This window comes from Aristolochia californica, unplaced genomic scaffold (genome assembly GCF_029961685.1).
Source record: "Aristolochia californica isolate CCGP_79_NKW_82.1479 unplaced genomic scaffold, dmAriCali1.0.hap1 SCAF_7, whole genome shotgun sequence".
Classification (NCBI taxonomy): domain Eukaryota; kingdom Viridiplantae; phylum Streptophyta; class Magnoliopsida; order Piperales; family Aristolochiaceae; genus Aristolochia; species Aristolochia californica.
The window spans coordinates 8138287-8153709 of NW_027182268.1; the positions used below are offsets into that span (position 1 = coordinate 8138287).

The 15423-nt window shown below is 42.0% G+C and overlaps 3 protein-coding genes across 4 annotated transcripts; 1 reads left to right on the top strand and 2 right to left on the bottom strand.

The window, feature by feature from the left end:
- The first annotated feature begins 184 nt into the window (after nt 1–184).
- Nucleotides 185–5982, top strand: LOC137936424 (beta-1,3-galactosyltransferase GALT1-like). Of its 2 annotated transcripts, none has more exons than XM_068781078.1 (8): nt 185–436; nt 1610–2781; nt 3455–3690; nt 3857–4138; nt 4700–4828; nt 4918–5097; nt 5224–5331; nt 5420–5982. In XM_068781078.1, the coding sequence occupies exons 2-8, from the start codon at nt 2016–2018 to the stop codon at nt 5630–5632; spliced, it is 1914 nt and encodes a 637-aa protein (XP_068637179.1). In that variant the 5' UTR covers nt 185–436; nt 1610–2015; the 3' UTR covers nt 5633–5982. The 2 variants fall into 2 exon arrangements, with proteins under 2 accessions (XP_068637179.1, XP_068637180.1); XM_068781079.1 differs by lacking the exon at nt 185–436 and adding an exon at nt 606–682.
- A 5660-nt stretch (nt 5983–11642) lies between these two features.
- On the bottom strand, nt 11643–12326 carry LOC137935874 (protein DMP9-like). Its single transcript, XM_068780266.1, has one exon. It carries the CDS (start codon nt 12315–12317, stop codon nt 11664–11666), a length of 654 nt encoding a protein of 217 aa, XP_068636367.1. The 5' UTR covers nt 12318–12326; the 3' UTR covers nt 11643–11663.
- A 593-nt stretch (nt 12327–12919) lies between these two features.
- On the bottom strand, nt 12920–14581 carry LOC137936640 (geranylgeranyl diphosphate reductase, chloroplastic-like). The gene has a single exon (XM_068781443.1). The coding sequence runs from the start codon at nt 14579–14581 to the stop codon at nt 13169–13171; it is 1413 nt and encodes a 470-aa protein (XP_068637544.1). The 3' UTR covers nt 12920–13168.
- Between the last annotated feature and the right edge of the window lie 842 nt (nt 14582–15423).

Consider the following 15423-nt stretch of genomic DNA (forward strand, 5'->3'; position numbering starts at 1 on the left):
GATTTACATCAAGTCTACTATGTCGTCTATGATTTTGACTGACCAAAACCAACCGTCGTCGCAAATAACGGGAGTTGGTGAGGGCGAAATGGTAACTTTCTCTCAGGGACCGACCCGTTTTCTTCTTCGAAAGTTACCAGAGAGAGGAAGAACGACCGTTTTCTCTCTCTTTTGAAGTCTTCTCTCTCAACCGGCGATCAGTCTGCAAATGCAACTAAGGATTAATAAAGAAAAAAGAATCACCAGTCGATCCAGGTCGAGAAAAGCAAGGTGGAGGGCCTGGGGCATCTTCTCTTTGCGTACACTTCAAAGCTCCACGCTACCCTGGACAAAGCTTTTCTTCTTTCTCGATACCCACGCGCCTTCGCTTCTTTTCGTTTCGTCCCTTTTTGTGCTTTTGTTTTTCTCCTTGTCCCTCTCCAACTTACTTTCGGAGGTACGGTCTCGCTTCTCCTGTGGTGGTGTTTGGCGTTAACTTGTCAAATTTGGTTCTGGGTAATGGCCGTTTTTTCTGGTTTTGTGTTAATTGTTGGTTCTCTGCTCAGGTGCAGTACGGGGGCTCTGGGTTTGCTTCCAGTTATAGTCAAGATCGGGTTCTGGGGTGTGGGAGTTGTTGATAATAATGATCCGAAAATTGAATTTGAATGTAGATAAGATATTATCTCATATCTGATTTTCTGTGGTAAGTGTAACTGTGTGTCTGTGTGGGGTGAAACCTATAAAGGGTCACCGCGCAGTGATTCTGTGTATGCAATCCAATTGTCTCATGGGTTCTTAGGCTTTTGCTTGAATCGTGTCGCTTTGATCTGTTTTGAGCGGATGATGACCGAGTTTTGACTGTGGGAGTGTTTGTAGAACGAAGAGTTTTGGTTGGATTCGGGTATTTGGTCATACTCTTTTTTTGTTTTTTTTTATTTTTACAGTTTGGGTTTTATTTATATTAATGTTTTACAAATTTTGCTCATTTCTGCGTGTTTTTACTTTGCCGTAGTCTGTACTTGGAATGCTGTTCTTTGTGAGGCTTATCTGATTCTGGAAGCATCAGATGCAGACGAGATGTGGTGCCTATTTATGTTTGAACTATGATATTCTTACTGCATTGCCAGATTAAGTGTTTAATTGGTTTGCGTCAGTTTTCTTCAGTTTCGTGACATCGGGGATTTTGGTTTTAGCTTCCGCTTTTGTAGATCTCCAGGTCGTTGGGAATTAGTTAAGTTTTAGGTAGTGATTCAACCTACAGGATGGAGAGCATTTCAAACGTGAACAAGTATAAAAAACTGAAAAGACAAGGAAGGTGTTCAAATGCAATTAGAATTTGCCTCTGACTTTTAATTCATTGTCTTTCATGGACATCACTCTGTACTTTTATTCAACTTTTTACCTTCTTTCGCTGTTAGATATATGGAATGTACAGAATAATTTATTTGACTTGGTGGCTCTTTATCCAGCTTCCTGGAGAAAAAATTTTCTTGACTGGTTCTTATGCCAATTGTGCAATCATTTTTTAGTTCAGAAGGTTGGATCGATTGTGTTTTTGCCAAAAGTATGTGCTTTATCATTGGATACAACTTATAACTAAAGCTTCTTTTTTTTTTTTGCAATGCTACAGAGTTATTCAAGCACATATCTTGGAGCTTGAGAAGAATATAGAAGACATGGGTGTGCTCAGTGAATATGGTTCAGCAGTTGCAGAAAGAAGTTACTGAGTTTGGGTTGAGTAAGAGAAAGTAATTCTTAATTGGATATACTTAAGCTCAAAGCATAACAATTTGGCTGTGTTGAGTGATAGACTGCTGGGTTGAAGTGGAGGTGTTTGTTTTTCCATATATGTATCTTGAATTCTCACCTCTTAACATGGTTCATATTCTCAGACATGAGGATCAAGAGTTGGTTAACTCCCTTGTTTTTAAAGAAGTCAGATGTTTAGAGAAGTGCTACCTTCCTGAAGGTTAATATGGTGGACTCCTTTAACTCTTCACTTGTTCGAGATCTGTGAAGTCCTGGGTTAGTTAAAAATGAAGAAATGGTCTGGAGGTGTTCTAATCACTTCCCTTTTCTGTCTGCTGGTTCTGAGATATGGGTTAATGGATTATTCTTTGGGACAAAATTCACTTTTGAGTGCCTTCTACCCTAATATAACTGAAAGACATAACTGGCAGCAAAATGGTGTTTCTTCTCCGGTCCAAAATCCAGAAAATGCATCTGAAGTAGTTTCTGCTGATACCTTGATCTCTAGTCTCTTTTCCCAGAGAAATATTTCTACTGAAGAGCTGCGGTCTTTAAAAACATGGAACCATTTGACCCATTTAGTGAGTCATGCTGAGGTTTTACCTCATGCCATAGAGGCTATAAGAGAAGCTGGAGCTGCATGGGAGAGCCTTATGAGTTCAGTTGAAGAGGAACGATTGCTCCAGTTTGGAAATGGAACTCTTAACCAGAAGGCCAAAGAGAAACAATGTCCATATTCTTTACGTGAGATGAACTCGTCAAGACTTGATAGCAGTGAATATAGGTTAAGGATTCCTTGTGGGCTGATCCAGGGTTCGTCCATTACTGTAATTGGCACTCCAGGTGGTCTTCTTGGTAATTTTCGGATTGACTTAACTGGAATTCCATTGCCAGGGGAGCCTGATCCCCCCATAATTTTACACTATAATGTTCGGCTGCATGGTGACAAACTTACTGAGGAGCCAGTGATAGTCCAAAATACATGGGCAATATCTCAGGATTGGGGTTCGGAGGAACGGTGTCCTTCTCCTACACCAGGGACTAATGGGAAAGGTATATAATTTTGTTTTTTGATTTAGTATGGATAACTTAGCCTACCTCAAACTGTCTCTCAGGCTATAGCTGTTATGGAACTGACCTTGGTTCCAAGCATTTTTGGCACAGGGTGATTAGACAGGTCTACGTTATTTTTTCAATACTTTTGTTTAACTCTACAAACAAAAAAAATCTTTTGAAATTCTTATTTTCAGCTTCAATCTTTAGAACTTTTTTTTCTTCTGCGACATTACAAGCTTTCTATAAAGCAGGGTATTTACTTATATTAAATCCTTTCAATATTTCCATTGTGTTTTTTTTTTACAACGATCTGTTGGTTTCTGTAAGCCTTTCTACTAAGGATGGCTTAGTTTCTGTATATATGAAAGTGGAATGCGATCTTCTATAAATTTGTGCTTGACTGATTACTCATCTGTTTGTTTTCTTCTTTCTATATTTATAAATGTAATGATCTCCTAAATCTTTCAAATTGTATAGTTATTCTGTGTGCGAAAGTAAGAAGTTATTTATTGATTCATATCATTGTTCAAAAAAATGATTGTCCTGCTCTTTTTATTTTATTTTTATTTTTTTATGTCCAAGGCGATCATGCTTGCTTAAAATCTGGTATGTGGATGAAATTATTTTCTTTTTTTTTATTTTCACTCCTTGTAGCTATCTATGTTTGCAGTTGATGAATTGGACCAATGCAACCCAATAGTTGGTAAAGATGATAAACCGCAGTTTTCTTCCATCAAATATTCTAATGGTACAAGAATGCCTCCAGTGGCAAAGGAAAGTGCAAGGCAACGTAGATATTTTCCTTTCAAACAGGGGTATCTGTCTGTTGCTACTCTTCGGGTGGGAGTGGAGGGTATTCAGATGACAGTTGATGGAAAGCACATAGCCTCCTTTGCTTACCGTGAGGTAATAATTTACTAAAATGCATCATCAGGTTAAGCAAAGAGACTGTTTCCAATGATATGAAACATAGGAGTCACTGTTAAATTTCTTTCTTGCTTTCTCTCTCCCCTTAACCACCAAATGCTTGATTTAGTTGAACTCATCTCAATCTTAATACTGGTTTTTCCAGAGTCTGGAACCATGGCTTGTTAGTGAAGTAAGGATTTCTGGAGAATTCAAGCTGATCTCTGTCCTAGCTGGTGGCTTACCTACATCAGAGGAGTTAGAGCATGTTGTTGATCTGGAGGAGCTTAAATCAGCTGCTCTGCCTGCTCATAAATCATTGGATCTTTTTATTGGTGTATTTTCAACGGCTAATAATTTCAAGCGTAGAATGGCTGTTAGGAGAACATGGATGCAGTACGATGCTGTCCGATCTGGAGCTGTTGCAGTTCGTTTTTTTGTTGGTCTGGTAAGAAGTTTGTTCTCAATGGTGCGTTTGTATTGGAGCTGTCTTTGTTTTCATTGATGGCCATTTTGTTTCCCTTAAGGGGAGTCTTTCTTAATGAGATCTCATTGCCTTAAAAAACAATTTATTGTCATTATGATGTTGGTGGTTTGATTTTATTATGGGAGGAGAGAAGTTCGTCAATGTGAGAAAGGACTCCTCATAGAAAAAATTATCATAAATGGAATCTCATTAGGCAAATTGGACTTCTCCTTTATGTTATTATTAGTGCTCTGTTAGTGACCTACATAAGTTGCTTGTCTTATTGGTCTTAATTAATGGTGGGCACACACAGAATCTATAGGTGGAATTGTTGGTTAGCCATATGCATGTGCATAACTAAATTACAATATATGAAATTTAGCTTGTCTCCATGAAAGCATTAATTTGATATGCTTAAACTCATAATTGTATGTCAAACTAGCTGTAGTCATTTGTTTCTCAAGCTGGAAAGTTTGTGCCAGTTTCATGCTGATAGTATCTGTTATCAGTTAGAATTGAATGAGTAACATGTTCTGTTAACAGCACAAGAATGACATGGTCAATGAAGAACTTTGGAAAGAGGCGCGCACATATGGAGATATTCAGTTGATGCCATTTGTTGACTACTACCATCTCATCACTTGGAAGACTATTGCTATTTGTATTTATGGGGTAAATCTGCTCTCTTGTTTTGGCAATCTAGATGTGTGGTTCGATTGTCCATATTCACTCTCATCTTATGGAAACTCTTTCCTTAACAGACGCGGGTAGTTTCGGCTAAGTATGTGATGAAAACAGATGATGACGCATTTGTTCGTGTAGATGAGATTCTTACTTCTTTGAGTAGCAAAAATGTGACAAGTGGTCTGCTTTATGGGCTTATAAACTCAGACTCACAACCCCATCGGAATCCTGAGAGCAAATGGTACATTAGCCCAGAGGTAGATTCATGAACAATTCCCTCATCTCATCTGTTTTTAGTCATTTATTGTTACTACCGATGCCATGTATGTCTAATCTGCTCTTCTGGACCATGTCTAAAACTTGCTTCATTTCTCTGTACAAAGGAATGGCCTGAGAACACTTATCCCCCCTGGGCTCATGGACCTGGATATGTGGTTTCACGAGACATTGCAAAGACAGTCTACAAGCAGCACAAAAAGGGACTCTTAAAGGTATGTATATGATCATTTTCTTTCTTTCTCACAATTGAATTGCTACATATTGTTTGTGAATTGCTACATACTGTTTGGCAAATGACAGATGTTCAAGCTGGAGGATGTGGCAATGGGCATATGGATAGCAGAGATGAAGAAGAATGGATTGGATGTGAAGTATATTAAGGAGGAGAGGGTCTACAATGAAGGGTGCAGAGATGGTTACGTTGTGGCTCACTATCAAGGACCCAGAGAGATGCTCTGCTTGTGGGATAAGATAAGGGAAGGTCAAATTGCCAAATGTTGTCGAGATAAATGATCAATCATAAACAGAGTCTAAAACAAGAAGGAGATCATATCAAAACTACCTCTTATTGTTTGGGGGTGAAGTGGGGGACATTTGCATGCTTCAGTGATGGTGGAGTCATTACAACAAGATTTGTTGCTTAACAGGTTAGAGAAAAATGACTTGAAAATAGGATAAGAAGAGGTTTTACTAACCAATGCATTTTGTGACTTGAGGAAATAGGTTCATGTTAGGTTATATTGTAGGTTAATATGTAGTACACTTATGAGAGAGATGTATTATCTACACAGGCAGATTTGCTGGTTGTAAATCATGATGTACAAACAAGATTTATATAATTCAATTTTAGCCACCATTTGTTCTATTCACCACTCACCTCTCTCTATCCAGTGATAATGATGCTTGTAATTTGGTAGCACTTAACCTGCAGGGCACGAGAAACAAAAGACCCTTTCCTCTCACCGTTGAACAACAGCACAACCGGGTATGCAAATCGAGCAGTTCCTGCAAGAAACCACTCTGTTTGTTAATGCCCATATCTTGTATCTTTCAAGAGTTAGACACAGAAGATTCTCCGGGTTTGGAGGTCATCTCTTATGCATCACTGCATAAGACTTTGGCACTTGCAATATTTGCAACTATTGATAGAGATAAAGGATATGAGAAGTTGAGATTGTCTCAACTTGTAACTCTAAACCCATGTAAACTCTCTTAGTGATACTGCTTATCATGTAAAACCTTATATCTTTGTAACTTATAAATACATGTATCGATGAATGTAAAGTGTCAGAAAATCATTCATTATTTTATTTCTATATGGTATCAAAGCTGTAGATCTCTCTGATTTCTCCTCTCTGGCATCTTTGTAGAACTAGAGCCGCATCAGAGCTGCAACTCTCTGCCGTCGCCGAGCCTGTCTGATTGCCAACTATTGCACCTAAGCCTCGGCCTCCTGACACCGAGCTCACCTCTGTTTTGTTTTGCCATTTCTCTTTGTCCAATCTCCTCAGTTAAACTTTTGCCCGCGCCACCATCGTCGACAATCCCGTCGTCGTTGTCGCTGCACTCCCTCGAGAGACGTTGGCAGTATCTCACCGTGGACAATGTCAACAGTCTCTGTCTCTACAATCGTCGACGTCACCTAGCCTTTGCTCTGTCCAATAACACTGCACGCCCTCTCGCCACTGTCGTAGTAGGTATTTCCCTTCCTCTTCTTTCTTCCCCATTTTTTTTTCCCGACCTTCAGTTTAATCTGAGGTCTAGTTTTCATTGAATTTGGGAAGAAGAAGAGATCGCACGTGCGAAAAAAAAGTTTTCTACTCATGGCATCTGAAGATTCTTGAATCACTATTCCCAATGCTCATGACCCAACCACACCGTTTACGATACTCCACATCTACAACTTGGTCAAACTCACCTCCACAAATTATTTTAGTTGAAGTTCGTTAATGGTTCTTATTCTCTGCCTTCCGCCACAAAGATAATCAATAATCTTGTTGTTCCCAATCCCAAACACACTACGTGGCTTTGTAAGGATAAACTGATTTTTGGTGCTCTTGTCAGTTTTCTCATGCCATCTATTATTTTGCTTATCACTCACTCAAGAACCTCTCATAAAGCCTGGAATATTTTGACTAGTACATATGCTCGGCCCTCACTTGGTCACATCAAACAGATCGAGGAACAACTCAAAAATACCACTTAGGGGTCTCAAACAATTTCCGAGTATATGCAGTTTATTAAAATGCAGGTTGATGAACTTGCAGCCCTAGGAAAACCCATGGGTTAAGAGGATCTCACTGCAATTTTTTTGGATGGGCTCAACGATAAGTACAAACCATTTATTGATACTATCAATGGTCATGACACGCCAATTTCTTTTAATGGGCTGCATAAAAAACTCATCAACAAAGAAGTCTCGCTACGTGTCCAATAAGCTCACTCCTGTCCACTTCTGGCCTCTACAAATCCTGCCAATGTTTGCTCCAATTCTGGTGAGTCCGGTAATTGTAATCACCGACAACAAGGGGCACCCTCATCTCACCCACAGCCAGGTACTACCTCAGGTCTCCACAACATTGTCACTTTGGATGGTTGATCTCAGCCTCGACTCTACCTCGGTCGTTGCCAGTTGTGCCAGGAAAAAAGACACAACGTTCCACAATGTCCTATCTTTCGCCAGATGCAACAGTCTCTCCCACCTTACTAGGCTCCTCATCCCCCCCCCCCCCCCCCCCCCCCCCCCCAGCAACCTCGCTCTTTGACATCATGACAACCACAAACTCATCTTACAACTACCACCTCTCCTACTGGTTCTCTTTGACTTGTGGATAGTAGAGCATCGCACCATGTCACCATCGACTTGAGTAATCTTTCTCTTCATACTCCTGATGACGGTAGTAACAACATTATGATTGCTGATAGCACGAGTCTTCCTATTATTCACATTGGTTACAGATTTCTCTTTATATCCTCTTGTACATTTTTATTAAATAATGTTATTTGTGTTCTCACCATGCAAAAGAATCTTATTTCTATTTCTCAATTTTGTCAAACTAATCATACTTCCATTGAATTCTTACCCACTTCTTTTCGTGTAAAAGATCTTCGTACGAGGGCAACACTTTTGCATGGTCGAACTAAGGATGGTGTGAACGAATAGCCATCGTCCCAAGTCCAGTCTTCACCGATAATTGTTTTCTCTAGAGTCAAGACCACTTCGTCTGCATGTCATCATTGTTTAGGTCATTCATCATCTCCAATTCTTCAGCCCATCGTGCCACTTTTCAGTTAGACTTATTGCACCCTATGAATTTTAATTTTACTTGTAATTCTTGTCAATATAATAAAAGTCATAAATTACCATTTTCCCACTCCACTCTTGTCTCTTCTTCCCCTCTTGATATTATATTCACATATGTCCGGACCTCTCCAATTTATTCTATTGATAATTTCATCTATTATGTCATTTTTGTTAATCATTTTACAAAGTATATATGGTTTTACACTCTCAAACAAAAATCACATGTACTTGATACCTTTATCCGATTTAAATCTATAGTTGAAAATTTCTTTGGTAAACGGATTAAGACACTTTATTCTGATAATGGGGGGAATACAAAGCAATGTCCTCCTTTTTGGCGACCAATAGTATCTCTCATTTTACGTCTCTTCCCCATACCCCTGAACACAATGGGTATTTTGAATGACTACATCGTCATATTGTCGAAACAGGTTTGTCTCTTCTTTCTCACGCCTCCATACCTCTCTCTTACCAGTCATATGCCTTCTCCACTACTATCTATCTAATCAACCGGCTTCCCACACCCACGCTCAGTCTTCTTTCACCCTATGCCAAACTTTTTGAGAACACTCCTAACTATTTTAAACTATGCAATTTTGGTTGTCTTTGTTATCCGTGGCTCTGACCATACTCCTCTAAAAAACTCACTTCATGTTCTTCTCCGTGTGTTTTTCTAGGGTATTTTACTACTCAAAGTGCCTATATATGTTTTGACCCAATTACCTCTCGTCTTTATATGTCGCGTCATGTTCAATATGTTGAATCTATCTTCCCATTCACTTCACTTCAGTCTCAGCTTGACCGCCCCTTGTCTGACACACTCTCCCATTGGTGTTCCTCTCTGTCCTTCCTCCCAGCTACTGGCACATTATCTACAACTTCGATCCCCGCGCCCTCTGCTAGCCCCATTCACGACCTCACCCCTCTCCATCACCATACCCATTCCAAACCACATTCCCACATTGGCCAACCCACACCCATTATCCCTACCTGCTTCTTCACTTCCCCATGTTATTGTCACCAGATCGAAGAACAATATTTACAAACCCATCCAAAAATTAAACTTCACAGCCCAAGTTCCTACATCTGCCAACCATGAACCCACAACCGTAACTCAAGCTCTCACCAATCCCAAATGGCGTCAGGTTATGTTTGATGAGTATGATACTTTTGTTTTGAATGGTACATGGGAACTTGTTCCCTTGAATCCCTTGCAGAATCTGGTTGGTTACAAATGGATTTTTCGTACTAAATATCTTTCTGATGGCTTTATTGACAGGTACAAGGCTCGTTTAGTTGCCAAAGGGTTTCACCAGTGCCCTGGAGTTGATTATCATGAAACATTTAGTTTTGTTATCAAGCTTCTCACTATTCGCATTATTCTTAACCTTGTTGTAAGTCGTGGCTGGTCGTTTCAACAACTTGATGTTAATAATACTTTTCTCCAATGTACTCTATCTGAGAATGTCTTTATGACACAACCACTAGGTTTCATTAATCATGATAATCCCAATTATGTATGTAAACTTTGCAAGGCCCTCTACGATCTCAAACAAGCACTTGGTGCTTGGTATCATGAGTTGCGCCAATTTCTCATTACCTGGGGTTTCACCAACTCTCATGCAGACTCTTCTCTATTTATCTCTCACACAGGTTTAATTGTATTGTATATTCTGGTATATGTTGATGACATTATTATTACAAGAAACAATAATCAAGCTATGACAACGTTCGTCCACTTACTTGCTCAGAGATTCTCACTCAAGGATCTTGACTCCTTGACTTATTTGTTCGGTATTAAAGTTGTTCCTCATTCTCATGGCTTACTTCTGTCTCAACACCAGTATATCTCTAATCTCCTTGCTCGCACACACATGACCAATGCAAAACTTGTCGCTACACCACTTGCCACATCTTCTATAGTCACACTTCAGTCTGGCACGACACTCTCCGATGCATCTGAATTTCAGATTGTTGTTGAGAGTCTGCAATATTTGTCTCTTATTCGCCCTGACATTGCTTATGTGGTAAATAAGTTATCTCAGTTTATGCATTGCCTTACTATTAATCACTGGGATGCTGTCAAACGATTGTTACGCTATTACTGTGGGACTATGGATCATGGTATCGTCTTACATTGACAATTTTTTTTGTCCCTTCATGCGTTCTCTGATGCTGTTTGGGCAGGTAACAAGGATGATTTCACTTCAACCGATACCTATATTATTTACCTAAGTCACAATCTTATCTCTTGGAGGTCTAAGAAGCAACGGACTGTGGCTCGATCCTCTACCGAAGCGGAATATCGATTTGTTGCAACCACTGCAGTTGAGATCCGTTGGATTTGCTCTCTTCTCACTGACCTTGATGTTTTTTTTTTCCGTAACAACCAGTCTTTTATTGTGACAATATCGGTGCTATAAATTTATGCTCCAATCAAGTGTTTCACTCTCTCATGAAACATGTAGTTTTAGATTATCACTTCATTCAAGAACACGTTGAGAGTGGTGCTCTTCGGGTGACTCATGTCTCATCTACTAATCAATTAGTAGATGCTCTCATCAAACCGCTTCTCCGAATACGTTTTCTTTTATTGAAGACCAAAATTGGACCCAGAGCTTCTTGCAGGGGCATGATAGAGATAAAAAAAGGAGGATGAGAGAAGTGGAGATTATCTCAACTCGTAACTGTAAACCCGTGTACATTCTCTTAGTAAAACCTTATCTCTTTGTAGCTTATAAATATATTTATCAATGAATGTAAAGTATCGAAAAAACATTCATTCTTTTATTACATTCCAAACACGACAGAATTATCGATTATAGAAAGAATACAAGAAACAGCATTTGATTCTTCTTCTCAGAAAAGAGATGAAGCAGACGAAAAGGGCAAGCGGTGAGAACGGGCGAGATGGGCTCTTGGGATGAAACGGCCACCACCATCGCCGGGTGAAGAACAGAGTAAACCCATTTTCTCTATGGTCTTAGAAACTCAGTCTGGGATTGCCGTGCTTCAGATAGTTGTAACAGTGCATGGTTCCTGTATTTAATGGATTTGCTGAAAAGCCTGCCAAACCTCCCATGGCAGAGAGATGCTGAAGAAACTAAATATGAATAATTTTTATGCTAAAAATGGCAGCCAATAATGTTTGACATCGAGTAGTGGAGGCATACATGCGAGAAAGTAAAAATGTAAAAAAAATAAAAAAAATAAGCCTGACTAATCTACGCCGTATCGGTCCTATGCAGCCGTGCACCCGATACCGTATCGTGTGGTGGGAAACACGAGAAACAGACCACTGCAAATGACGCCCACCATTAATGGAAAACTCTCCATTACCTCGTCCATGTCCTTCACATGTCCCGGGAAGAGACAATTAGTGACCCGGTGGTCGGAGAAGGCAATGGCGACGAAGACGAGAACCGACATCATGGCGTGAACGAAGTCCACGAACCCCATTCTGAACCTCTCGTCTTTTGGGACTTCGATACCTAACCCGCTTTTGAAGAGGGACAGGCCGCTCGGTGTCACGAACCCGTGATAGACCTTCCCATCGGGCGCGCGGAAACTGTCAGTGAAGTGGAAGAAGAAGCAGGACAAGGCGCAGAGACCCATCAGGACGTAGATCATCATGGTGCTGACGGGAGAGCAGAGGCCATCGCCGGAGACAGAGGGGAGGAGCATCTCGAATGTGAGGAGGGTGCCGGTGGGGAGGAAGTTTACGAGCATGGAGGTCTTGGAGAGAGTTTTCTGGACGCTTTTCGCCACTGCTCGTCTTTTCCGGCCGCTTTGTCGTGGTGGTACAGAGAGTGGAGAAGACGGGCATGAGACAGTGACGCAATGTTGAGGGGAGCCATCGTAGATTTTGATCGGAAGACCGTCGACTTGCTCCATTTTCCCGTCGAACACAGCGGATCAACAGGAAAACGGAGATTGGCGTCTATGAAATCGATGAGAAAGATCTGCGACTGCCGGGAGGTTTTATAGAAGTGGCATTGGGTAGGTGCTGCTACGAATTTGAATATTTGAAACAGTGACGGTTCGTAACCGTTCCCACCCCTCCAAGTAACTAACTGCGCCTATCGTCTTCCTCGATAGTCACTTCCTCTTTTGAAATGAATCACTGGTTAGAACCCTTTTTTTAAAGCATAAAATCGTAATCTAATGCTGCATATATGTTACAAGAAGAGAACTCGTCCACTTTGCAGAGAAATAAGGATTACAGAACTATTTCATGGACGTACGGCGATTCAGGCATCCACCCCAAATAACAACACTTGAGTTCATTGAAGCATACAGAAACCACAGGATTCGGCCTACTCATTACTGGAACAACGAATACGAAGTAGTTCCACTGATCAAACACTGGCTTACGAGGCAAAAATCCATGCTTCGCAATTGCAGTCTCAAAAGCTTGCATCATTTCTGAGCCTAGCCATTTCGTGTAAATCTTATATTCTGGAATGCTTTATTCGGCAATCTGCAGACAGTGAGACTGAAGAATTAAATGGGTCATTGAGGTGAAGAAGCATTTCGATTTAATCATAGGACTATTGATCGTGTTTACAACTTACAAAGTCTGTTAATCAGAAAACTATTACAACCAAGAAGAAAAACCAGACGAGAGAGTATCCTCCCCAGTTCAAGTCGTGCTCTTTCTTCTTTATCCTCTCGCAGTTTTGCCGTTGGTGAGTTTTACGCTATACCCATCTCCCAATTTTGCTGTTTCTTCTTAGCCATCTGAATCAGAGAGTAATCTTGTCCATTTCTCTTCTCAGAGCATTGGCTCGCACCAGGCTGCCGATCGTGTTAACTGCAAGCTTGAGATCGTCCAATGGGTTCCCGGGCACCACCCTCTTGTACAAGTAGCTGTCGAAGGTCATCTTTTGCACGTAGTCGTCGGCGCACATCTCCACGAACGCCTCTCTCGCCGGATTCGACCGGTAGAACACTTTCTGCAGTATGTCGAGTACCTTGTAGGTCGGCCAATACGTCTTGTCCCACTTCTCCAGGTATTTCCTCAGGTCGCTCTCTTCAACCATCCGAAGCCCGTTTTGCGATCCTTCCACGATCGCCTCTGCGCACATCCGCCCGCTCTTCGCCGCGAAGTAGATTCCCTCCCCGGAGCACTTTGTCACGTACCCAGCGGCGTCGCCCACCAGGGCCACCCGCCCAGAGAGCCTCCGCGGCCGGGGGTGCTCCGGTATCGGGTGCGCCTCAACACGGATGATCTTCCCGCCGGTGATCTTATCCCTGGCTCGCAGCCGCGTCGCCGACTGTAGCTTCTTGATGTCGCCCTTGTGGGTCACTGTACCGGTTCCCACCGCGACATGGTCGCATTTTGGGAACACCCACCCGTAGAAATCCGGCGAAACGTCGTCACCGACGTACATCTCCGCCAGATTCTCGTAGTAGACCATCTTGTTGTCCGGGATCTTGATCCGTTCCTGGAAAGCGATGGCGTACTCGTACTCGCCAGCGGAGATAGACTTGGCGACGCGGGAATTGGCTCCGTCGGCGCCGATGACCGCGTCCACCTCCAACGTCCGCTTCTCGCCGGCGCCGCCCACCTTCCCGTCGTAAGCCGTGTAGTAGACCGTATACGGCGCATCCGCCTCTCCTGGCACATCCATCTTCAAAAACAAGCCGTTAATCACATTCGCGCCGCACGTAGAAGCCCGCTCCCGGAGGTAAGAATCCAACACCTCACGTCTCACCATTCCAATGTACTCATCCGGCTTCAAAGTCCTCCCCACGTCGACAGCGACATTGGAAGGTGAGATCATCTTCATCTTGGTAACGCGGCGGTCGATAATGTCGAGCGGGAGGTCGAATTCCCCGACCATACAAAGAGGGATAGCGCCTCCACACGGCTTGCAGTTATCCAGCTTGCGCTCGATGAGGTAAGTCTCAATGCCATTCTTCGCGAGGGTCTCGGCGGCACAGCCCCCGGCGGGGCCGCCTCCGATGACGGCAACGCGGAGGTTGCGCCCGGACAGCTTGGGGCTCGTATTGGCGGCGGAGACCCGGTACCGCTGGCGGGAGGACGAGGAGGAGGGTTTTAAGACTGTGAGGGCTACAGTACTCTGGGGACTCTCTGGCGAGTTCTTTCTAAGGCCAGTGAAATATCGAAATGCGGCGGGGACGGAGGAGGCCATTTTTTCCGGGCAAACGAATCATTGAAGGTGTTTTTAATCGTGTTTGGATATGGTGTTGAGGATATTCAAAACCTGTCCGTTAGATCGGTCGATATGGACGGTCATGAATACTCGTGGATAATGCCTGGGATTTTCTCTACGTTTTCAGACAAAAGCCAGGATAACTGCTCTGCGTGAGAGGCACAAAAGAATCCTAAATAAGCTTATTCAATTTATTTTATTATTTAGCCGTCATTTCCCGATCCGAGTTGGTCCTAACGTCGACTCGGATCGTGCCTCGTCGAAATGAGTTGCATTATGTAATGGAAAACTTGCTACTGGGCTGATTATAAACAAGAAAAACGTCGCAAGATCAGGAATCAGTCCCGTCCAAGTCGACTCGGTATCTGACTCAGACGGGTTACTTGCCGTTATGTAGCGGAAAACCCGTTACATGACCGTTACATAGTGAATATAACTGCCAATATCGTTACATCAAGTATGTAACACCCGATAATGTGTTCATAACAGACTACTTATGGTTTGTAACGGTCGATATTTCTAAAAAGATTCCCGATATTTTGGTGATATTTCGGATATAGTAACATATTGTGTATCGTAACTTGTAATGTAACGTCCGATATGTTGGGTATTTATCGTTTTCTCTTTCCCTGCCTCTCCTCCTGTGGAACTTCAAACCGTTACAAACGTTTTTCCGCATTTTAGCGATAATTCGATCAAGGAAAGCCTCTTCCTGAAGTTTCTACGGATAAAATTGATTTCTAAATGGTCTTTTCTGCCTTTCCGTTCATAGATCAACTTCTTCCTTGTTTAAAATATCTAATCTTTCATTCAAAATTCCA

What these genes read in the sequence shown, in the direction of transcription:
- LOC137936424 (XM_068781078.1), top strand. Translation starts at nt 2,016, where the DNA reads ATGAAGAAATGGTCTGGAGGTGTTCTAATCACTTCCCTTTTCTGTCTG. An exon ending in CCTCCTTTGCTTACCGTGAG is followed by an intron (nt 3,691 to 3,856) that starts GTAATAATTTAC and finishes TGGTTTTTCCAG; the next exon opens with AGTCTGGAACCATGGCTTGT. An exon ending in AATGGTACATTAGCCCAGAG is followed by an intron (nt 5,098 to 5,223) that starts GTAGATTCATGA and finishes CTCTGTACAAAG; the next exon opens with GAATGGCCTGAGAACACTTA.
- LOC137935874 (XM_068780266.1), bottom strand. Translation starts at nt 12,317, where the DNA reads ATGGAGCAAGTCGACGGTCTTCCGATCAAAATCTACGATGGCTCCCCT.
- LOC137936640 (XM_068781443.1), bottom strand. Translation starts at nt 14,581, where the DNA reads ATGGCCTCCTCCGTCCCCGCCGCATTTCGATATTTCACTGGCCTTAGA.